This window comes from Penicillium samsonianum (assembly GCF_028829775.1).
Source record: "Penicillium samsonianum strain IBT 33392 chromosome Unknown utg000002l_segment0_segment0, whole genome shotgun sequence".
Lineage (NCBI taxonomy): Eukaryota > Fungi > Ascomycota > Eurotiomycetes > Eurotiales > Aspergillaceae > Penicillium > Penicillium samsonianum.
Window position 1 is genome coordinate 4,077,336 of NW_026643260.1, and position 22,813 is coordinate 4,100,148.

The 22,813-nt window shown below is 49.0% G+C and overlaps 9 protein-coding genes across 9 annotated transcripts; 1 reads left to right on the plus strand and 8 right to left on the minus strand.

The window, feature by feature from the left end:
• Positions 1 to 35: 35 nt before the first annotated feature.
• Positions 36 to 860, minus strand: bud32 (serine/threonine protein kinase BUD32; the record flags this gene model as incomplete). Its single annotated transcript, XM_057276156.1, has 1 exon — positions 36 to 860. The coding sequence occupies one exon, from the start codon at positions 858 to 860 to the stop codon at positions 36 to 38; it is 825 nt and encodes a 274-aa protein (XP_057140794.1).
• Positions 861 to 1,179: 319 nt separating this feature from the next.
• On the minus strand, positions 1,180 to 3,369 carry N7471_003437 (Zn(II)2Cys6 transcription factor; the record flags this gene model as incomplete). Its single annotated transcript, XM_057276157.1, has 5 exons — positions 1,180 to 1,705; positions 1,760 to 2,083; positions 2,140 to 2,516; positions 2,579 to 3,125; positions 3,185 to 3,369. The coding sequence occupies 5 exons, from the start codon at positions 3,367 to 3,369 to the stop codon at positions 1,180 to 1,182; spliced, it is 1,959 nt and encodes a 652-aa protein (XP_057140795.1).
• A 958-nt stretch (positions 3,370 to 4,327) lies between these two features.
• N7471_003438 (DNA-directed RNA polymerase III core subunit RPO31) lies at positions 4,328 to 8,751 on the minus strand (the record flags this gene model as incomplete). Its single annotated transcript, XM_057276158.1, has 2 exons — positions 4,328 to 8,579; positions 8,657 to 8,751. 2 exons carry the CDS (start codon positions 8,749 to 8,751, stop codon positions 4,328 to 4,330), a joined length of 4,347 nt encoding a protein of 1,448 aa, XP_057140796.1.
• Positions 8,752 to 9,116: 365 nt separating this feature from the next.
• Positions 9,117 to 11,172, minus strand: N7471_003439 (GTPase GUF1; the record flags this gene model as incomplete). Its single annotated transcript, XM_057276159.1, has 2 exons — positions 9,117 to 10,380; positions 10,436 to 11,172. The coding sequence occupies 2 exons, from the start codon at positions 11,170 to 11,172 to the stop codon at positions 9,117 to 9,119; spliced, it is 2,001 nt and encodes a 666-aa protein (XP_057140797.1).
• Positions 11,173 to 11,404: 232 nt separating this feature from the next.
• Positions 11,405 to 12,473, plus strand: N7471_003440 (spindle checkpoint protein MAD2; the record flags this gene model as incomplete). Its single annotated transcript, XM_057276160.1, has 8 exons — positions 11,405 to 11,453; positions 11,507 to 11,532; positions 11,585 to 11,610; positions 11,667 to 11,705; positions 11,762 to 11,790; positions 11,845 to 11,990; positions 12,049 to 12,122; positions 12,188 to 12,473. 8 exons carry the CDS (start codon positions 11,405 to 11,407, stop codon positions 12,471 to 12,473), a joined length of 675 nt encoding a protein of 224 aa, XP_057140798.1.
• Positions 12,474 to 12,592: 119 nt separating this feature from the next.
• N7471_003441 (DUF218 domain protein) lies at positions 12,593 to 13,615 on the minus strand (the record flags this gene model as incomplete). The annotated part of the gene is made up of 4 exons (XM_057276161.1): positions 12,593 to 13,171; positions 13,233 to 13,284; positions 13,340 to 13,447; positions 13,506 to 13,615. 4 exons carry the CDS (start codon positions 13,613 to 13,615, stop codon positions 12,593 to 12,595), a joined length of 849 nt encoding a protein of 282 aa, XP_057140799.1.
• A 591-nt stretch (positions 13,616 to 14,206) lies between these two features.
• Positions 14,207 to 15,409, minus strand: N7471_003442 (uncharacterized protein; the record flags this gene model as incomplete). Its single annotated transcript, XM_057276162.1, has 1 exon — positions 14,207 to 15,409. One exon carries the CDS (start codon positions 15,407 to 15,409, stop codon positions 14,207 to 14,209), a length of 1,203 nt encoding a protein of 400 aa, XP_057140800.1.
• A 1,091-nt stretch (positions 15,410 to 16,500) lies between these two features.
• Positions 16,501 to 17,058, minus strand: N7471_003443 (uncharacterized protein; the record flags this gene model as incomplete). Its single annotated transcript, XM_057276163.1, has 1 exon — positions 16,501 to 17,058. One exon carries the CDS (start codon positions 17,056 to 17,058, stop codon positions 16,501 to 16,503), a length of 558 nt encoding a protein of 185 aa, XP_057140801.1.
• A 431-nt stretch (positions 17,059 to 17,489) lies between these two features.
• On the minus strand, positions 17,490 to 22,735 carry N7471_003444 (uncharacterized protein). Its single transcript, XM_057276164.1, has 12 exons — positions 22,303 to 22,735; positions 21,380 to 22,216; positions 21,157 to 21,326; positions 21,015 to 21,100; positions 20,491 to 20,959; positions 20,000 to 20,102; positions 19,542 to 19,946; positions 19,436 to 19,521; positions 18,981 to 19,378; positions 18,696 to 18,931; positions 18,067 to 18,642; positions 17,490 to 18,009 (listed from the first exon to the last, which is right to left on the minus strand). Exons 2-12 carry the CDS (start codon positions 21,983 to 21,985, stop codon positions 17,920 to 17,922), a joined length of 3,225 nt encoding a protein of 1,074 aa, XP_057140802.1. The 5' UTR covers positions 21,986 to 22,216; positions 22,303 to 22,735; the 3' UTR covers positions 17,490 to 17,919.
• Between the last annotated feature and the right edge of the window lie 78 nt (positions 22,736 to 22,813).

Sequence of the window (22,813 nt, forward strand, 5' to 3'; positions counted from 1 at the left end):
GGTTGCATCCATCTATAAAATCAAACGAGACTGGCTTAACCAAGCATACTCCTCTTCCGCCCTCTCATGCGCACATCCTCAAGCCTCTTCAGCGCAGAAAGAGCCCCCTTGTAGCTATCCCGGTAACCCAGAATGAACGCCTCGAACAAAGGCTCCGAGCGCGGATGCGTACTCCCAATCGCCCGCTCCAACACATACAAATCAACCGCCCGGTCCTCATCCTGATTGCTCTGCGACGCAAGACCGAAATCAATCAGCACAACATCCCCGTCCACAGAGGGCGAGCCAATGCGATCAACAGCATCACTTGGATCCGCAGACGGCCGCAGCATGAGGTTACTCGTAGTCAAATCTCCGTGCACAACACCAGCCTTGTGCAGGACACCGATGGCAGATCCCATTTTCCTCAGCAAGCCGCGCACACGCCCCTCTTCGTTTTCGATCTGTGACGAATCCAGCGAACCTTGGTTCTGCTTCATCCATGCTTCCCACTGCTCGAGAACTCCCCGCACAACCGGCCCATCAATCCACTCCATCATTAGCCAGGCGCCGCCCCACCCGCCTTCTGAGCCGCCGTGACCCTCCCAGTCCAGGGCTAGGAGGGCTGGAACGCTCACGCCCTCCCGTACGAGTTTCGCGAGGCATCGTGCTTCGGAGGTTATACGTTGGCGGGTGAGTCGGCGGTCGAGAATTGGGTGTCGGTAGGGTTTTGATGGGCGGATCTTGAGCGCGGCGGGGATGGAGGGGTTGAGGGAGGTGGTTTTGTAGAGGTGGGCTTCGGCGCCTTGAGCGAGGAGGGTTGGTGGTGGAGTGGTATTGTTAAAGGGGGAGGGAAGAGTTGGGGGTTTGTATTCTTCCATTGTGAGAGAGTTGGGGAGTTGGAGAGATTGAAAGATGGAAAGGGATGAAGTGAAGAGAGGAAAAAGTTGTTGTGGGGCGGATCTCGGAGTATAACCAGTTGTATACATAACCACTTGGGATTATTTAGATGAAGTTGGATTTAATATGTTAATATGTTATAGATGCTTAATAGATATCAATTGATACAGCAGAGCAGTTCGTAAATTAAATAATTTGAAATCATCAATGCATAGTATCTCATTATGTGGACGGATGAGTTCACCAACTCCTATATGTATACCCCCTTCCTTCAATATATCCTCCATATTAACAATTAAATCAAATCAGATGAAGATCCGGACGCACATTAGCCAACCGACAAGTGCCCTGATACATCCTCTCAAGAGTCGACGCCATAACCTCTAGATCAGTAGACTCCGCCGACCAATGCTTCAGCGTGCGAATCGACAGCCTCACCAAAGCAGTCCAATTCGTCGGTAAACGCACCTGCCACGTACTAGGGTCCCGACATGCCTCAAGCTGATATAAGACAGCCCCAAGGATGTGCACAGCACAGGCGAAGCTAGCGCGAACCACGTTCCAGATCCACTCGTGTCGGAACTGATACCAGTAGCTTGGTATCAGTGTGACGCAGTTGTCAATGGCTTTTTGGGCTAGGTGAAACACTTCGGCCCACATTGGGTTGTTCTTCCTGATGAACGTTGGCATCCCTTGAAAGTGCATCGCGAGGTAGAACGCTGGTCGGTAGATCCTCTCCAGTGCCATGTGGTATCGCCCGCGGAAGAAGAACCTCAGGTCTGGGTTGTCTTTTTGGGATTGGATCCCCGCTAGCGAGATTTCGTACCTTTTGGAAAAGTTAGCAAGGCGAGTCGGGGACTTCGGGGTTCGTGGCTCGTACCATGATGTTACAACACGCTCCGCGTCCATTGTTTTTCTTAGGAGATCGGGGATATCTTTGGTCCAGCCTTGCTCCCCTTGACGCCACATGTCAGACACTATGTCATTAGTGGTCCGGCGGTTACAGATAGACCCGATGTAGAATTTCCACCCTTTCTCTTCTTCGGTGCCATCCAATTCAAACCCTGGCTTGACTGCGAAATCTTGGTCTTCATCCATTTGGTCATATGAAGAAGGAGATCTGCGAGAGAATTTAGGGAATGGATCTGAATAGCCCAGGCTTTCAAGACCACTGCTCCAGAGAGGGAGCTCGCTCTGCATCTCACTGTTGGCAATATTTAGTCGATGGTCATACAAAAGCCCGGTTAAGTAAAAACCTACTGTTCCGCTTGGATACAGGACCAATATAATCTCGACTCCAGGTTATGGTAGTTGTCATCAGCGGTCCACTGCTCTCTACACAGCGATCGCAAACGAACTTCTAATCTGCAAGATGCCTGCTGGTAACAGAACCAAGCCTGCAAAGGTCGTATGGCATGTCTGTGGTAGCTTCCGGCAAGAAGGAAGCATTGAATATCTGTTGGAGTGGTGTGCAAGAAGCCAAATCTCTGCTTTGCAGCGTGGAAGTATGTCTCTGCCAAATCGAGATTGGCGTCTGACAAGGGTGGTGCTTGGAGTCCATCGAGATTCGCTGGCATGTCCTCCGCTAGGGGAACAAACTTTGATGATGTGCACGAAGCTAAGGCACACGCTAACAACTATACGAGATATGATTTAGTTCAAAAAAGGAACTGGACTTCCCACAAAGGAGCTGACATACCACTTGACACGAGGGACCATCCCATCCAAGACCCTGGACAGTGACCTCCTTGGCATAGCGGTCTAGACTGTCTAGATCGACTATCGGGTTTCTCCGGTGGCATAGTAGGAAATACTTCCTACAAAGTCTAGGGATCTCATCGACAAAGCTTCCGATCCCAACCTGCCGGGGTGCCTGCATACTGCGGGGCTCGTTATCCAGCGAGTCGAGTAGGAAGGATCGGATATGTTTCTCGGCTTCGGTGATCACCTTGTTGAAAATAGGCCATCGGAGCATGTTCTCCCCGGAGCTAGCCATGTAAAGGATTCGGGGATCATTATCGGTTCCCCGGTCATCGATACTAGCAGTGCTGGCGCTGGGTGGATTGCTCCCCAATGAATCAGCTACGGGGCTAGGGTTCTGCATGGCCAACTCAAAAAATCCTTCTTTGAGTGAACGAGTAGAGCTGGTGGAGCCTTCGGATTTGAAATTCTCCAGCAAACCGGCGATATGATTCAGTCGTTGGAGTACCTCATTGTTCGACGGGTTCCCAGGTTCAAACCCAACTCTAACAATACGGTCAAATGCTCAGTGTTCTATCCTCTTCACAGGATGATGTTATCTTACTGGTTCTGCTGTGGTGATGTTTCGGGATAGTTGCACTCCATCCCCTGCACGGCGCAGTAGCTACAGGTCGGCCTGGTATTGTCACATCGAGTCTTGCGCAGCCGACAGGTCTGACAGGCTGTCGGGGCTCGTGTTCGGATCTCACGCTTCCTAGCGATTCTTGGGTTGCCGAACTCCATGTTCATCCACAGTGCAAATCCGGGGGTTTGCTTTCGGGGAGGCCGGGGAGATAGATGAGGGGAGATGTAAAAGATTAAGTGCGACCCACGGAGATTCAGTAGTTTAGAAAGCAATACCCTCGAGAGATGGTCCACTGCCCACTAGGAAAACAAAGAAACATTCAACCCACCGAGTGCTTACAGACGTGGCGTGGCCAGATGAGGCAATGGGTAACAAAGAACTGTCGAGGCGATGTGATGGCCAAAGGTTAACACCCATGGCTGCCTCAGGGGTTTCACGATGCTGATTGGAGGACGATGCACTCCCTGGTCACTCGGGACATGGGTGTTCTCTTGGGTGATTTGATGCCTTTGCTTTTTGCCCCAATAAAGAGCTCCCCGACCTTTTCTCTGACCCTAAAAAGCCCTTGAATCTCGTATTTTTGGAACTTCTCTTTTCAGATGGCTGCAGCTGTTGGGAAAAAGAAGGAAATCTTTGTGATATCCCCGGAAATATTTGGGTATATCGGTACGAAGTACCTAAAGGTAGGTGAGAATCCGAGACATTCCGTTGGGGGATGTTGTGGACTTCTTGTACTTTGTGTAAAAAGGTTGAATATTTGAATATAATCTGAAGAGAAGCTTGTCCCTAGATCTTTCTACAGTCGAGTTGGAAATTAGCTTCACGTCCGTACACACCCCAACTTTTGTTTTTTGATATTGTGATAGGTTCAAACCTTGGGGGGGGATATTGTGGAGGGGATGTGATACTATACGGGAGTAATTGACTTCTGTTATATAGCCCTAATATCCACCCCGTAGACAATGTGGAATTAAAAGAGGACAATGAAAATGAAAGAAAACTATTGATCATATCGTCAATGAAATTCACCCGCTCAGGTAAGTACATGTACAAGCCTTGTCCACAAGGCCAAATTCTTAACGCCGAAATTAATGCACAGTGTCACAGAGTCACAGAATCACTTCATCGGACCTTCCTCTTAGGTCTCCTTGTCAAAGGCACTTCACAATGTTCGGTCCAAGCATCTTCAAAGACCGTCTTTCGTGGGCCAATCTGGCCTTGGTAGAAGTTCAGCTTACGCACAACCTCCATAGCACCTGTACCCAGTGACACCGTCTTGCCCATGATAATACATTCCGATACACCCTCAATGAGATCGGTGCGACCGAGGCCACCGGCGTCGAAAAGGTGATCCGCAGTTTTCTCGAACGAAGCAAGCTGAAGAACCGAGTCACGCATTTTGGCCAGACCGAAACGCGTAATACCGAGCACTTCACCCTTGTAGGTCATCACGTCGGCCAAAAGCTGCATGTGACGAGGATCAATGTCCATGTCCTTCATGACTTCGCTAATTTCGACGACGATCGTGCTTCGAGCGGCTTCAATACCCAGAACCTCTCGCGCCTCCATAATGTTGTTGGTCCTGGTGCAAAGACCGTCCACACCCATCGTAGTCATACACTCCCTCAATCCGTAGCCTTCCACGAGCAAAGTGTTCGTGGTCGAGGTCTCGTCCGTGCGAATGATAGCTCGGGTGGCACGTGGGTGACCCAGGATTTGGATGTTAGGAAGGATACGCTTCAAATGCTTCAAGCGGAGGAAGGGATCACCGCTGGTGGCGGCAATCTCCGTCTTAGAAAGACCTGCCTTGCTGGCCGGATCAAGATCCATGTGGACCTTGATTGAGGCTTGCTTGCACGAGAATTTGAGATCGCTTCCCTTGAAGCGCTTGTTGGTCTTGATCGCTTCGACGATTTGTGGCGTCGTGATCTCCAGCGCCAGATCCTCGATCGTTTTCCAGTTCAGAACAACTTTCAAGTAGGCATCATCGGGGGACCAAACCTCCGTAATGGAGTGGATGACGTCGTGAAGGAAGGTCTTTTCAATACGTCCTTTCACAATACGAGCAGCGATAGTGCTTTCTTTGTTGACCAATTCGCAAGCCACGACGGGAGTACTGATCTCCCTTGAGGCGTTGATGATTTCCTTGATACGAGGTACACCCTGCGTGATACTCATTCCGGCGACACCAGCGAAATGGAAAGTTTTCAGAGTCATTTGTGTTCCGGGCTCACCAATGGACTGGGCACCAACGGCACCCACAGCGTGGCCGGGCTCGACCTGGGCTCTCTTGTATTTCAACAGACAAGCCGTGATGAAAGCCCTCAGTGTGGTATCTGTCAGCTTGCCTGTATGATCTAAGCCCTTACGGCTCCGCTGGTCGGACGGGTCAATATCGCCACCCCGAGAGATCAATTTGTCGGCTCTTTTTTGCACGTATTCTTGAATTGAGTCAAGGAAGTCACGGGCACTCTCGAACTGATCGATACCGTGATCACTGCGGTCCATGTACGCCAGGTCATTGCCGAGTAAGTCCTTGCGGTTGAGCTTGGCACGTTCCTTTGAAAGCATCTGTTCACACACTTCCATCATTTCCATCGGCAACAAGCTTCGCTCGTCGTTGTTGTACGTAGTAGATTCTGAGTGAATGAATGTTCGATCGAAGTGGACGGGTTTGGCCTTACCCTCCATATCCACGGGATCCAACTTGTCGTCACCATACTGGAACTGAACGATGGCAGCAGACGAGTTACGGACCGTGTCATCATACATCGATGACAAATCTTCGAGTGACTTCATCAGACGACGAGACATGTAACCAGTCTCAGCTGTCTTGACAGCTGTATCGACCAGGCCTTCACGACCGGACATAGCGTGGAAAATGAACTCTGGGGGCTCCAGCCCGGAGAAGAAACTGTTGCGAACGAAACCCTTTGACGGAGGCTGTCGTGCATTCTTCGGGAAATGCGGTAGGGTACGATCCTGGAAACCGTCCTGTACACGCTGACCACCGATAATTTGTTGACCGACAAGGGCAACCATCTGTGACACGTTGATACTAGAACCCTTGGATCCAGAAGTGGCCATGATCAGGGGCGAGTTGTACTTGCTCAGCTGCATAATACACTCGTCACCAGCTTGTTGACGGACCTTACTGAGAATACCGGAGATCTGGTTCTCCATGGTTTGCAATTCGTCACATCCAGGATACTTCTCCAGAGTGCCCGCCTTGTACTTAGCAATGACTTCGTCACACTGCGAGTACGCTGCCTCAACAAGATCGTTCTTCGACTGAACGAGTCCTGCACTAGGGTAGACATCTCCGATACCAATTGAAAAGCCGATATTGGTGAACCATCGGGCGGACAGTTTTGAGAGACGGTTCATGCCCTCGGCTGCTGCCGGTGGGCCAAAATCTCTAAGCATAATGTAGAAAACATTGTCTTTCTTTCCAGAACCAATTGTAGACTTGTCCATTACACCACACATGACCTCCGAGTTGCGGATAACCAACCAGCCATCATTGGGGTCCAAGTCCTTGGGACGACCATCCTTGGGCATCTTGAACTCACGGCATGCGGCATCCAGGTTAACCATAACAGGATCGGATGTGTTGGGGCGCATGAGAATGTTAAAGACTTGTTTGCCAGTCCACATCATCTGGGGCTTCAAGACTGATGGTGGTGGGAGATCGAATCTTGTTTCAGGGCCAAGCATATAGAGACAGATCTGCGTGAAGGAGGCACGGTCATAGAAGTTGTCTTTGCTGCTCAACACGTAGGCGGCACTGATGAAATCCTGGATGGCGGAAATGATAGGCTCTCCGTTCTTGGGTGTGGCCAAGTTGTTCTTCACGCCCATTAGCTCCATCGCTTCTGCTCGGGCTTCTTCGGTCTGCGGCACATGAAGGTTCATCTCGTCTCCGTCGAAATCGGCGTTGTAAGGGTTACAGACACACTCGTTCAATCGGAAAGTCCTATGGGGTCGGATTTTGGCAAAATGAGATAGAATACTGAGCTTGTGGAGGGAAGGTTGTCGATTGAACAGGACAATGTCGCCGTCTTCGAGATGACGCTCAACCAAATCTCCTTCTTGCAGCGCATCAGCCATCCGCTGAGTGTTACTGTACTTCAACATCTGTCTGAATCCGGTTCCTTTCTTGACGATCAAGTTTGCTCCGGGCCATTTGTTGGTACCATTGCAAATCCGTTGCTGCAGTTTCTCCTTGTTGTATCTAGTCACTAGTTCGGGATAGGTCATGATCTTTGCCACCAGCTCCGGAACAGCGACCTCATCAACTCGCAAATTTGGATCGGGTGAAATGACAGTTCGCCCAGAGAAATCAACACGTTTTCCTGACAGATTTCCACGGAAACGACCTTGCTTTCCCTTCAAGCGTTGGACGAAACCTCGGATTGGTTTTCCGAGATCGGCTTTGTTAAGCCCAGGCACATCGCTGTTGATGTAGACAGCAATTTGAAGCTGCATGTAGTCCCAGCACTCCATAATTGTCTGAACAGGAGCGCCCTTAAGCAGAGCATTCTTAAGATTAATATTGCTCTGCACAATGTCACCTAGCTTGGCGGTCAAGTCATCTTCTGTAGATGCACCATCTTGTCCCACGGAAGGTCGAATGCAAACCGGTGGAGCTGGGATGAATTGCCATAGGAACATCTCCGGGCGGGCCTCCTTTGGATTCATGCCAATCAATTCACAGTCAGAGTCGGACATTTTCTTGAATAGCTTAAGAACACGAAGGGGGTTCATGTCATCCTGCGCCTTTTTGAAGTGTTTTTCGACCTCCGGGTTTGCGCCTCTTGCCTCGAGGAAAGAGTTATCAAAGACATCCTTGCTGATCGGTGTTTGCTTTTTGACGGAAACCGAGACATTGAATGCGCGGAATTTGTCGTGGGTAATCTTTAGAGCACTTGTTCCGGTCTTCTTCACGACACCATTGATCGCTCCGCAGTATGTGCATGTACGGGTTTTCCGACACCGTTCATTGATGCGCTTTGCGATCTGTGTCCGGCGTAGGTTGTCAAGGCCCGGTCGGCGCATATCTCGAAGATAGGTACGGCGCTCCGCCTCGGGGAGCAGAATGTTCGAACATTCTTTGCAAATTTCCTGAAGGATCGAAATGACGCGCTTGAAATAACCGACATGAAAAGATGGTAGGACCAATCTCACATGGCCGAAATGACCATTGCAGTCTTTGAGGTTGTTTCCACATGTTGCGCAAGAATCAGTTTTGTTCGAGATACCCATGCGCTGGTCGAGAGGTCCATTTGCAACGACCGTTCGGGTCTGATCCAAGTCGAAAAACTTTCGGTCAGAAACTTCCACCACTGCTTGGCCGACAATGTCATCGTTGGTTCTGGAAACATAAATCTTCATTAGCGATCAAGTCTGCGACAAACGCTTGTGACAAGCACATGTGAGTGAACTGCGTACAAGACACCAAACTTCAGTTCTTTGATCACTTTGGGAACGCTGTCAATAACCTGGGCCTTGCCCAGGTCTACCTGCGCACCCTCTGGAGGCTGCATGGCCGTCGTCAAATGCGGAGCATGGCAGGGTGACTCAAGGTAATGCGATCGGCATAGACGGACTTCAGCCGCCAAGAACAAGATTTCAGGCTCGAAGAAGAATTAACTCCGGTATTATGTGGTAGATCCGCAAGTAGAAGCTACCGATCTCGAGCGAGGCTGTTTAGACGCAATGAAGTGAACTGAAAGTGAGCAGAGGAAGAAGTTGTATGGCGGGGTTTGACATGAACTTTTTTTCTGCCGGTGAAGCTCTCACCGCTGGCCCAAGCGGCCCGCAGGTTTGTATAAATCCATGGGATGTCTCTATACGAAAAGATATCTCAGAAATAATGTTATACAGTGTATTTGGTTGCTAATTTACATATTTATTTCGCCAAGAATGCCTGGAAAGCTTTGTGCTCAATCACCACGTTTCCAACTGCTCGCAACCTCTTGCGGCCTTCTTTCTGCTTCTCGAGCAGCTTTCGTCGCCGACTTACATCACTAGCATGCAATTTTGCCAGCACGTCTTTTCGGTAAGGCTTGATAGTCTCACGAGCGATGATTTTCTTACCGACAGCAGCCTGGATGATGATCTCGAAAAGCTGCCGGTCAACATGCTCCTTGAACTTGGTTACCCAAATTCTGCCTTGTCGGCTCACCTGGCTCGAGTGCATAATCCGCGTTACTGCATCCACTGGCTCTCTGTTGACCAATAGTTGTAGCCTGACAATATTGCCAGCTCGCCATGCAGATTCTTCGTAGTCCAGGCTGGCATAGCCTTTGGTGCCTCCTTTCAATTTTCCAAAGAAATCATCAACCAAATGGGCCAGAGGCAGCTCGTACTTCATAATGACCTGAGTCGCTGTGAAGTATTCGATGCTTTGTTGCTCACCACGGTTGGCCTCGCAGAGCTCGATCACCTTTCCCAAGTACTCTTCTGGGAATGTCAGAGTGACCAAAACATACGGCTCTTGAACCTCGGCAACTTTGAGTCGTACGCTATCATCATCGGGAAATTTGGCGGGATTGGTGATAACCTCTTCAGAGCCATCTTTCCACACGATCTTGACTGGGACGGAGGGTGGTGTAATGATGATACTGGCGCCGTGCTCCTGTCGCAGGCGGTCTTCAAACACGGAGCAGTGAAGGGTTCCTAAGAAGCCCATACGGAAACCGGCGCCTAGAGCCTCGGAAGACTCTTTCTGTACTGTGATGCTTCGATCATTCAAAACCAGCTGGTTGATGCTGTCCTCCAGGTGTTCGAAGAGATCTGCATTCACTGGATATACAGCTACAAAGACCATCGATTTGGGCTCTTCGAATCCAGGCAAAGGCTCGACGATCTTTTCATAACCGACTTTTGTGAAGGTATCGCCAATCTTGGCCTCCTTACTCCGCTTCATGCCTGGGTTGAAGTAAATGTACCCAACCTGACCTGCACGGAGAACAGTTTGTGCGGTCTCGGTTGGATACATGATGCCGACTTCACCGACAAAATATTTGAGACCGGTAACGAAGGATATAAGCTGCTGACCTGCACGCACCTCGCCGTCGAAAACACGGACCAAAAGGATCACGCCCTTGTAGGAGTCGTACCAGGAATCCACAAGGAGCATACGAAGGGGTTTCTTGGAATCGCCGATAGGTCTAGCATACAGTCAGCAAAGAAACAGCACTTCGGGAAGCCACTGGTTGAACGTACGCAGGGATCTTGTCCACCACTGTCGGTAGCACAGCCGGAACATTCAATCCAGTCTTTGCCGAGACCATCACCGCGTTTTCTGTATCAATCTCGAATGTGTTTCTTATCTGCTCCAGAGCCCGCTCTGGGTCCGATGAGGGGAGGTCAACCTTGTTGAGAATGGGAATCAACTCAAGGCCTTGTGCAAAGGCCAAGTAGAAATTGGCGACTGTCTGCGCCTGAACACCCTGACTGGCGTCAACCAAGAGGATTGCGCCACCGCAACTGGCATAACTTCGCGACACCTCAGCACGGAAGTCCACATGTCCAGGTGTATCGACCAAATGTAACAAGTAATCCTCTCCTTTATGGTTATAGATCATAGTACACGTCTGTGCTTTGACCGTAATTCCTCGCTCTCGCTCGACATCAAGTTTGTCCAAAACTTGCTTGTTCGTGCCCGCTTCAATTGTGCCCGTCAATTCGAGTAATCGGTCGGAAAGCGTACTCTTGCCGTGGTCAACGTGTGCAACGATGCAGAAATTGCGAAAACGTTCGATTGGGATCGCGGCAATTCTCTTCTCGAGGTTTACGTCGAGTTTTATAGGATTGGTTTTCGAACGTCCATAGTAAATCGTCGTAGTAGAGAAACTCCTTTTAAACCTATACGAAGAAAAGACAGTTGGGGGTCGGAGACTCGCCGCCTGGCATCTCGGCGCTGCGCTCAGCCATCGGCCTAACTGCAGACATCCTCGCATTGGGACTTCTGCGGTGGCATAGGAGGGGCTGATGGTATGCAAGCGTCGGAATCGAAGTGTATCCGCGGGGCAATTAGCGCTTTAGTGCTGGTTGGTCTCGTCACGATTTGCGGAGAAAAAACGGACGCGCGGGCGGTGACTGTTTATTGCTGCGGTGACCACTCGACATAAACAAAGCTCTACCTTTCTTTCACCTTCACAGTCCTCAGCTTGCTGCTATCTACAAGCTATCATGCCGGAAACCAAGGAAAAGTCAAAGGTGCACAAGCTGTCAATCAAAGGTCCATATCCATCGTCTACTTATGGTGGTTGTACAAAGCTTACAAGATAACAGGATCGGCCAAGCTTGTCTCCGAATTCGTTAGTCGCCCTTTTGGTTGCGTCAATGATGTTTGAGTACTAACAGTCTCAGTTTGAATACTCGATTAATTCAATACTGTAAGTTGCTAGTCGTATGCAGTCAAAGACATTGGCTGATCGCATTGGGTGTTCAGCTTCCAACGGGGAGTTTATCCTCCTGAGGATTTCACAACGTAAGTGTCCCCTCTCAACTTTGCCCACTACAGTGCAGCAAGCTTATTGGAAATAGGATTAAAAAATATGGCCTCAATATGCTGGGTTCGTGAACTGTGTTCTTCTTAATCGACATCGATAGCCCTAACCTCATAGCAGTTTCGGCCGATGACCAAGTCAAAGCGTACATCAAGAAGATCATGTCTCAGTTGAAGGAATGGATGCAGGGGGGAAAGATCTCGAAGCTTGTGGTAGTTATCACGAGCAAGGAGACCGGTGAACATGTGGAGAGATGGCAATTCGACGTATGCATTTGACACTCTCTCACCTGGGTCCGTGGCTAACTATGTCGTGATGGAATAGGTCGAAATCTTCGGCAAGCAATCCAAAAGCAAGAGCTCGCAAAAAGCCGGCGACAAAGAGAACAGTACACCGGGGTAAGTCTGTTCACTGTGAGCTTATTTTGATCACCCCACTAATCCAACGTCTTTGTGTCTTGAAGAGATGCAAAACCCGCCGAACCTATCGAGAAGACCGAAAAGCAAATTCAGGAGGAGATCCAAGCCATCTTCCGCCAAATTACCGCCTCTGTCACCTTCCTCCCCGTCCTTGATGGTGACTGCACTTTCAATGTGCTTGTCTATGCCGACGCTGATTCAGACGTGCCCGTGGAATGGGGCGACAGTGATGCCAAGGAAATTAAGAACGCAGAGAAGGTCCAACTAAGGAGCTTCAGCACAAACAATCACCGAGTTGGGACTCTGGTCAGCTACCGGCTGGCGGATTAAGCTTTCGATGGCACATTATGATCAAATACGAAGGATACTATGGATTGGCGTTTCAGGAAAGGATCAAGGACTTCTTCCACTTATCATATCAGAAACTTGATATTTGTTCTCAATAGAAATCAAGGCCCCTTGGTTGTATCATGTCTAGTATAAGACCAAGGCAAGCTCTCTCGCTTCGGGAACCACTTATTGCAATTATCACCCCCATTATAGCGGATTAGGTCAAACACCACGTTTTCCAGTCCCAGATGGGAGAATATACCGTTTTCCATTCCACAGGACCAGCCTCGTCGCACCCTTTTGCCTACCAGATCCGGGTTCACTCCGTAAAGATCTTCTCTCCAAAGCCCAATCCCATTCATAGCCTCGCCTCGGGTCAAGGTCTCTAGTGGGGTGATTTCCACTGGTGGATTGATACCTATCACAGCAACTTTGTGCGCATAGTCTTCTTGTTCCGGACCAATAGGGACGAGTCCCACGGCTGGAAAGTGGCATTGCATGAATCGAGCGCGCTTAAATTCGTGCGTGACGACTGTGACTCTCCGCGGATAAACGCCCGTGTATACCCGGAACTGTATTAGAGAAAACAATAGATTTTGATATGAATCTGTGGCGTTGGTTTCTGCGATGATTCTTAATGGGTCAATTGTAGAGGTAGTGGACATGTCTTGGAAGTAGTCGTTATCTCTGACCAGATTCTGGATGTTGCTATACATTAGCTTTCTGAGTGGCCCGTTATAGGGAATTTGGGCGCCTTACAAGGTAAGATTGACCTTCACTGAGCTCAGTTCTAGGCTTCTTGGTAGGCCCTCTGTTCAATGGATCAACGAACAGAAATTGAAAAGGATATGATGAAAAGCTCTTACCCAGAAAACACCAGCAAGCCGTGAGAGTCGTCTGCTAGAGCTTTCAACCCAGCTTTGACATGATCGATGAACGTGGGTGTTTCTCTCTTTTGGAAGGGCTCAGTCAGCCTGCTCAGTGCATCAGATACTGTGTTTCATATAAAGCGCTTATTCTAATCACACTAACCACTCGTTCTCTGAAGCTCCAAGTTTTGAGCCTCCAGTGTAAATGGCGTGGCAGCAGACAACAATAAGATGGTTGCATATAGTAAAGTCGGCATCTGGGTTTGAGGCCATATTGATAGATTTTGGTAGATCAAGCGAATGGGTTGGGGTTTACCACAACGCAAGACATATAAACGATGCTAATAAATTATGGACGATTATTGAGAATAGCCTTGGTGAACAACTTCAGCTTCCAACCTTGAATGTGTCTTTGATAGTCAGACGAAGAGAAGGGCGGTACAGTTTTACCACCAATCTCTCTCTTTACTTCCCGCGGCTCCACCCATAGCGCACTAGTCCCTATTAGGATATCTTTCCGCCATCCTCGCATCTCGAAGTACCTTTCAATAACTTGGCGTAAATTACAGTAATCTCATCTATCAGCAAAATGCTGTCTCGTCCTAGGCGAAATGGTCACAATCATGTTATCCTTACATTTTCTATCTAGTATTTAGTCTCTACCTCCTATACGGCCGCAAATATGCAGGGAATTTTCATCTAGGAAGGTCGAGGTGGCAATATATTCGATGGAGACGGCGTAAGTTTAGTTTATTTCTTTATGTACGAGGCTGACGTGCTCTTTATCGTCATGCGGTATCGGAAGTCCGTTGATTATGTGGCTATCGTGCGTATAGCTAGCTATCACGGTTCATTCAACCAAACTTATTTGGTCTCTTCTTTCCCTTCCTCGGCAATCTTCTCCACCTGTTCCTTTCGCTTCTTCAGCACATTCTGTATTTCCTCGACGGTCTCTTTCAAGACGTTTTCTGCCTCGCTGCCCCTCTTTTGCGCGATAGCCTGTAGTGACTGCAACTGAGGGATGACGCTGGAGCCGCCAGGTACCATCTTTAGCCACTTGTCCAGGTCGCCCAAGCCGCTTTCCTTCGCTTGACCAACTTTCTCTTTGATGTACTTCTCCACATCCTCCATCTTCCCAGAAGAAGCACTCTCCTTGACAAGACCCCACAGATCTTTAGCATTGCCCTTTTTCAAGGTATCGGCATTGTCTTCAACCATTTGCTTGAGCTTGGGGCTCTTATCAAGGTATTGCTGAGACTCCTCGAAACCCTTCTGCCATGCCTCATCCCCTAGCTTTTCGAGCTTTGTCTTCTTCTCTTGAATGAGGTTTTTGATCTCTTCAGCCGACTCAATACTTGCACCACGCTGCACAATGCTGGAGATTTGTTGCCAGGTTTGATTCACTTCCGTCTTCGCTTGGGGCCCATAAGCCTCACCCATCTCCTTTAACTGATCAAAACTACCACCAACCTTCTCCTTGAGTTGAGGGTGATTGTCGAGAACATTTTCCACTGCGTCGCCAGCAAGATCGAACAACTGCTTCAAATGTTTCTGTAGCACGCCCAGACCCTTTGACGCTGAGTCTATGCTCAATCCTTCTTTCTTCGAGAGATCATTCAGCTCGGTATATGCATTTTTGACCACTTCATCAAACTCCTTTCCGTGATCGTTTCTAATCTTATCGAGGTCGTCAAATGCGGTATCGACATAGCCGCGCGCGCCAGGGATGAAGACAGCATAGCTTTTGGCCGTATCCCTTAACCAGCGGAATGCCTCGTTTGGTTCAGGGGCCTTCTGAGCAATTGTCTGCTTGGCCTGGTCGATGTATGCTTGTGTCTGCCTGCTGGTGTTCATAAGCGTCTTGGCTCCGGAGAAGTGGTACCAGGTGTACCCCGTAAGGAAGGCGACAGTCCCACCAGCAATACCGCCAATCAAAGCGGGATTACTACTACCAGTGGAAGCCGCATTAGATGCGGTGGATTGAAAGCGAGAGTTGACGAAACGAGCTTTGGGTTGAAATTGCTGTCTGGCGGACCTTGCTGCAGGCCCTAGAGTTCGTCCGAGCATTTTGAAAATATTGGAAATATAAGGTAAAAATGGGAAGGAGGAATATAATGTGCAATATTGTCGACAGGTCAAGTTAAAATGTAGGAATCACTTTTAAGGAATTGACTTTCAGGAATATGGGGTTTAATAGGAAGTAGTCTCGAACAGCGAAAAATCAATTCCAGTAACATTTCGCGCCTCCTTTTACTGGTGATTTGCCGATATGACGTGGGCTTCCAAGTTATAGGCTCCCTTCCCTGGTGGCGCTACAAAGGTCCACGCGAACCTTGACCGTCGCCCAGCAAAATCAGGTATAGTAATGAATTTGGTTCACTTTTAGGATATTAGACGTCATATACTACATTCTTAGTAAGAGCAACCTGCGAAACCCAATAACGCAACCAAATGACGTCATCAGGATTATAGCTATGTCGTTGATCTACCGATGCCGTAACCTTGTCAGATTGGTGATTGCTGATTGGTCTAAGCAATAAGAAGGATTATGATAGAATTAGAGGAGACATTAACGTGTCAAGTGTTTGGAGGTGACTGACATCGTATAAGTGACGGAAAGATGTAATAACGTGCTAGATATTGTCAAAGAGAGAGAGAGATTGGTGGTAAAACTGATTTCGAATATCACTGTAAAGGATGTTGATTGACTCCCTCCCCCGCCAATCCTTTGATTCTCCAAGACATCAACCTTCACATCCCATCAATGGGCGGATTTCAATTCCATCATCCCAAATCTCCTGCGGTATATATTCTTTTTCTCTACATATACATTTTGCCATTCCTGGCTATGTGATATGAGCCCCCAAGCTATCGGCACCTCGTCTTCCTTCGTCGTTAAATCTAGCCAAGCAAGTCCTGCCGAGTTTCGGGCTTCTTATTTTTTGAGATCGGAGTAGACTTCAAGTCGAACGGGCCTATCGGTCTAGTCCATTGTTTCCCAGTCTTCTCTTCTTTACCTACATGCACGGTAAGGGGTTTCTGTTCCTCCAACTCGGGCCAATCCATATACTCCCCGGGGTACATAGATATGGTGACCTTGAGTGTTGAGCTAACCCAGCAGCTATTTTCTTGGGCCGTGGGGACTGTAGAAACGATAATCACCACCACTGAGACAATTTGCGTGTACAAAGCTGCCTTTCCGAACTGATGACATGCACCGCAAAATCGACCCACCCTATCCATTGGCACGCCTGATACATGTATCGGTTCGGTGGCTGGGGATTGACTGCAAATGCCAATTTCGGCAGATACGCGGGGACTGCAAGAGTGATGACCTTCGAGTCCTCTGTCAACACAATCACCTTGGCAATTTTGTTTGGGTCTTGAGGCTCGATGGGTATTTTGACCTCCTCCATGGCTCGTCCCTCCTGGCAAAGGCTCTCGGGTCTCTTCATTGACTCGTCATACTTGGCTCTCTTAGCCGGGTAACTTGGGGCTGCTTCTTGTGCTTTCCGGATTTTCGCATCGATGCCGGCCTGATTTTGTGCTACCATTATACATCGCACTACCACTGAAATTCCCATGGCTATCACATTGGAAAATCCATCCCACCAGTCCGCGGCCAACACAGTCAAGGCGATGAGCACCCCGTGCACCGGCAACCCAGCAAGCAAGAAGCCGACGATGAACTCTCTCCATCTGCGCGGCCGCTCCATGACCTGCCATGTGGCAATACTCCGGACTTGTTTGAAGTCCTGCGTTTGCAGCCATCGCGAAAAACCAGCCGGCCAGCTCGGTGGTCATGATCCCCGCTGATATGTTGTAGCGAACAAATCCCGGGTTTCTTCGTGGTGAATCGGTTTCCAGCCATTACAAAGGCAAACAGTAACGGCAGATATTTAAGGTATATGCTCGTCACAAGTCGCCCGCGTCGGAATGGGCAAAGAGAGAATCTGGGACAGCACAGGCGTCTCGTAGGGACTGAGATGAATCCATGCTTGTAGATGTTTTCCCGTTAGTTCCGATGTAAGCCGCTGCCTAGGGGTTTTATGAGAATCGGGGACCTCTATCATTGGTCCGACGTTTCCGCTATCACTAAGAGATAAAGAGATGAAAGAGACCATTGAGCTGAAGATAATCCTTGGCTGTGAAAAGAAATAATAATATCCTAATTGTACATGTTTGTCATCGCCCTCAATCCATGCGCCATAATATCAGCCCCCAGATATGGAGACCCCTCGCTAAATGCATCCGCGAAGCGAGAAACAAAGGCGAAACAAGTGGAAAGAAAAGAAAACGCCTGAACCCGAGGGGGTCATGCAAAGGATTTTGAAAATCAGAGGACGAATCAATATGTGCCGACATCCCAGACCATGAAACGCAACCGTGCGATGAACGCCAACCAGAGAAATTCTAGTTGTAAAATGCATATCCATGACCCAGTACAAGATAATGAAGAAAGCATAGACCAACGTAGTAATGCATAGATAAGAAAAAGGAGGATTGTTCCAATGTAGAGAACAGCAGTACAAGGGTATTAGTCGAAAAGGAACCATGTGGCGATAACGTGTTCTCATTTAGAGAGGATCATGGCGGAAAGTACAGTTGTCGCCCTTGCGACATTTGCCCTCAGCCCAGAATCGGCAAGCGACGAGTCCCACCTTATACTGTTTCAAAAGAGTTAGCCAATTGTTCATAAAATGCTGGACACGCAGTGTACTTACAGGCTTGGCCTCGCTGGCGCCAACTCTGGTCCGTTTCGAGCGGGTCCACGAGTCGGAGTTAGACTGGTCGTCATAATAACCGCCCTCGCGACCTCGCTTACGCTCTGGGTCTTCATAGTCGTTCCCTTGCTGTTGGAATGGGAGAGCACCAGCTTGTTGGTTCTGTCCACCGAATTGTGCGAACATGGCGCCGAGATTGGGTGCCATTGCTGATTGCGATTGCTGGGGCTGGGAGTATGCAGGCGGCGCCTGCATTTGTTTCATAACATTCAAGATCGCGTTGAAGTCAAGGCCTTGAGGCTGTGGAGTGGGTACCGGTGGAGCCGGGGGGACCTGAGATTGAGGTTGTTGCTGCCGGAACATGTTGATGGTCCTCTCAAGATCCGGCATGCCCCCGGGTTGAGTTGCCTGCGGCGGTGGGATTGGCTGTGCCTGTCCAGGCACACCCTGGATGATCTTGAGTAAGTTCGAGATGTCAAACCCACTGTCTCCGGGAGTCGATTGCTGCGGTTGGTGGTTTTGCTGGGGAGCCGCAGGCTTGGGGTTCAAAAAGGCGTAGTAGCGTTCCTGGCGGACCTGTAGTAACTTTGTTAGTATTGAGTTTTACTGCTGTCAGAAGTATAACATACCTTGACCATGTCAGGCAACTCTCCGAAAGGCAAGACATCGGTAACAAGATCGTCGGGGCCAGGATTCGGTGGCTCCTTGGGTGTGTCAGGCATGTCGGCAGGAGAAGTATAAAAGACCATAAGGGTAGTAGATTCCCGATGCTCCTGAGCCTCCCTCTCGGGACTCGTTGGCAGCTGGGGGCCACCGCGTTTGACGAAACTGCCGTCTTTTGATTCCTCGAAATCGAAATCGACCACTATGATGGTCAGTAAGAATTTCAGGTATATTTGGGAGGAATAACCTACTCGAAAGAGTATAACCATCTTGAAATACGGTCTCGCGAATACCGCCAAGGTCCTCTTCTTCCAATTCGTCCATATCTTTGTGAAGCTTAAGGACACTACCTTCGCCTTTAATGTCTCCCCGTGAACGCAATGATCCGTCGCCGGGACCTAACTCTTCATCAGGATCGTGGGTGAATAATCGAACTTCAGTAAGAGCATCATCCGGCTTCCAGGTTACGCGAAGTTTACGGCGCTCTTCCTTACGCAACCTCTTTGCGCGCTCATCTTCAGTCTCCGGGGGCTGGTCTTCGGCAGGCTTGGGAGTTGGTGCCTGCTTTGGTTTGTTCAAGTCGGCCATGATGTCTCCGAAGGAGAAAGATGGTTTTGGAGCGGGCGTCTTTTCCTTTTCGGGAGCAGCACTATTTGAAAAGTTAATACAGATGAATCTCAGAAACACTCTCTTCGTGGGTACATACGTTGGCTTTGCTGCAGCGGCGGCGGCAGCCCTATCCGCATTTGTGGTCCCGGGTCTCTTTGACGCCGAGCTTAGAGTGCCAAAAGACTTGTTGGCTTGGGAGCCACGATATTGGGTTTAGGGCGGAGCACTGCAGCGCCGGTTGGCTTAATACTTTGTGCTCCCTTGGCCGGTCCATTACTTGCGGGTGCAAGTTTATTCGCATCCTTCAAGGTATTGGCAACTGCCATTCGTTTTGCGCCAGGTTGCAGATTGCTATCCGCCTCGCGGGGTCGCTTCACTCCAGCGTCTCCCTTTGGCTGATCTGCTAAAAGGCCGTTTGGATTCGACTCTTCTTTGGTGGGCTTTTCACCCTCCTGCTTACGCTTCGTAGAGGCCGCAGCATTATCCAGGATCTTCTGTGTGAGGTCCTTAACCTGCTGGCTACCTTTTTTGAGGAACTTAGGCAGCAATTTGGAAAGATTGGTCTTTTGCAACATGTCTTCGGTCAAAGTCGAGAAACGCGAAAAGAGCTTATTCCATGTCAGCCAATTTATTCGACACAAGAGACAAGCGTCAAACATACCGAAAGCAGATTAATAGTCAGAGTCCCAGCAAAGTCTGCTGCTTGGAAACGGTCGACCAAGAAGGAATATAGAGCTGCCACAATCATAGGGTGCTCTCCCAGCCTACATGAAATTAACAATCAGTCATTTGAGCTCAATTATGTCAATGTTTCAAGTTTGAGTCATTTTCTAGATAGGAGTGATTCCCCCTCAATGAGGTTCACAGATAGCTTCCTAGGGGCATATCTGAGACTCAATATGATGGGACTCTTTTGCTCCATCTGGTATTCTTATATATGTGCCCAGGACACGCATGTATAATCAAGCCTTACCACCGGCGAATAGAGCGATGGCCCTTTATTCTAGCCCGTGACAGTGCTGTCATATACATGCTTCCAGGAATATTTATAGGTGTTCTCAAATAGCTTCAGGATTTGTGACCATCACAGCCAGAAAGGGACGAAAGATATAGGGGTTGGGATGGGAGAGGGGAGGGGAGAGGGATACGTACTTCTCAACAATATTGGGATGACCCATTTCCAATGTTGTGGTCGCAATTTTATCCATGGTGCGACGTTGGGAGATGACCTTTTCCTTGAGTTTGGTTGCTTTCTGGTTGTCCTCTTGGTTTTCGGCTAGTTTCATCGCCTGAACTTGTTCCTTCCATGCATCTCTCAATGCTTTAACAAGATCCTTGTAGGCTACCAGGGCATTCTTGACCTTCTCCGGGCCAGGCCATTTGTTTCTTGGTGACCATACGGCTTGGAGAGCATCATACTGTGCTGCAGCCTCGGGCTCAGTCGGGCGGATCGGGGGGATAGGAGACGGTTCATCGGGTGCTTCAATCTCAAGATCGGATTCATCCGAACTTTCACTTTCCGAGTTAGATACAGTTATCGGTCGGCCAGAAGTCTTCTTCGTTTGTTGCTTGGTATAAGCTCCCTTCTTATTGGTGATTACAACTTGCGGTACTGGTAATCCTAGGAAAGTCAGTATTAATCCCAATGTAATGGATTTCAACTGGTCTGGGCATACCTCTAGGCGGAGGCACCGGGTTGCCAGTCGGTGCCATTTGCGACTGAACTGAAAGATCATGCTGGTAGTAATTGAATAGCCTGGCCCTTGAAACAATCAGCCATTGCATTTTAGACAAACGCAAACTAAAATGATAACTTACTGTTCACTCCCTTGTCTTTGGAAGTCCGCAGGGATTCCCTGAAGAAAGTTGCTTGCCAACGAAGACTGCTGTTGATTGAATGCCTGCGGGGTGGAATTTAGGAACTGAGGATTAATGGTGACATTTGGGTCTGAATCAGGGTAATCGTTGGTCAAATCAATTGTGTTTTGCTGCCTAGAGTTAGGGCCACGGTCAACATGAAGGGCATTTAGGGTCGGCTTACCAGCATTTCTGAGGAGTAGCTTTGAGGTAAAGGGTATGGAGAAATTGATGGCTGGGGTTGTTGCTGTGGCCGTGGCTGTATTCTCTGTTGCGTAGGTGCTTCAGAGAAAGTGTCTGGCACTGAGATGTGTGGGTGTTGTGGATGGAAGTAATTTGGCTGGTAGGAAAATGATGGGAATGCCGAAGATTCGGACGCACTCAGGGGACGAGAGTCAAAGGACATCTGACCTTGCTGGAAATGAGGAGCTTGTGGATGTATCTGATACTGGGGTGAAGCTCCATATCCTCGTTGCGGTGGCTGTTGCAGAGGATTTGTTTGCTGCCAAGGCTGATGCACTGACGAGTAGATGCCATGGTTTGGGTCCGGTCGTGGGGCTAGCTCTCTCTGTTGCTGCTGAAAAACAGGATGGTCCCATCCTATACCAAGAGGTGTTTGTTGCGATGCAGAATCGTGCTGCTGTTGAGGTTGGTGTTGGGGTTGAGATGGCTGCTGAAGCTGCTGCTCGGGATCAGGGTAGGCGGGATCAAGCGTGCTCCAGTAATCTGCGGGTAGTGAGGAATTGCCATGAGGTAACCCCTGCATAGGGTTTTGAGCTGATTGCTCCATGGTGAGCCTCAGTCGAAGCTTCTCTAAGCTACTATGAAACCTCACGTAATCACGTGCACGCACCTGCCTGGATAGGCGTAGAGTTTATTTTGGTTCTCACCGCCTTTTGTTTTGGGAAGAAGGAAGTGGGTCAGATATTCGGCAGGATAAATATTTTTTCCGGCGAGAACGTGAGATGATTGGCTGGTTGTCTCACGACGCGGCAGAACAGGGGGCTGTAGAGCTGCTGGTCTGAAGAATTGATAAGGATTAGACAATTCACGTGTTTGATACGCCTAGAGTGGACTGCAAGAGTTGCAGTATGAGTACTGTCGTACCTTATGAGAGAAAACAGAGATTGCTTTTGGCTTTGAGCTCAGGATTAAAGTGGTGTATGCCTCAGGCATGAACCCTGTTCAGTACTCCGAGTGACGGCGTTACCTTTGGCCTTGCAGCTTAATGACGAAGGCTCCGCAGTTGCAAATACAACGTAGAAGTATTAAGATGGCCCAGCTTTTCACTCCAGTGCCTCTGTCCTTGTGTCCTTGACTTTTGTATATCCTTCTTTCTCTCTTCTTGAGCCGTTCCTGTTGTCCCTGTAGGGCTTTTCGCTCTCCTTTCTCGTTCTTAAGTTTTTGTCCCAAAAGAAAGTCCTTGCAGAATCAGAGAAGGAAGAAGCTCTCATACGAAGGACCACTCTAGCGTCACAGCCATTCGCTTTACGGAAAAAAAATGAAGGGATTGGGGAAAGGTGTTGAGGGATGGTTAGAGTAGATGACTTGGGTTGAAGAGGAGAGTAAAAGGGACAAAAGCTGCTGGCAAGGCGGTTAACCGATGATACGATGGCAT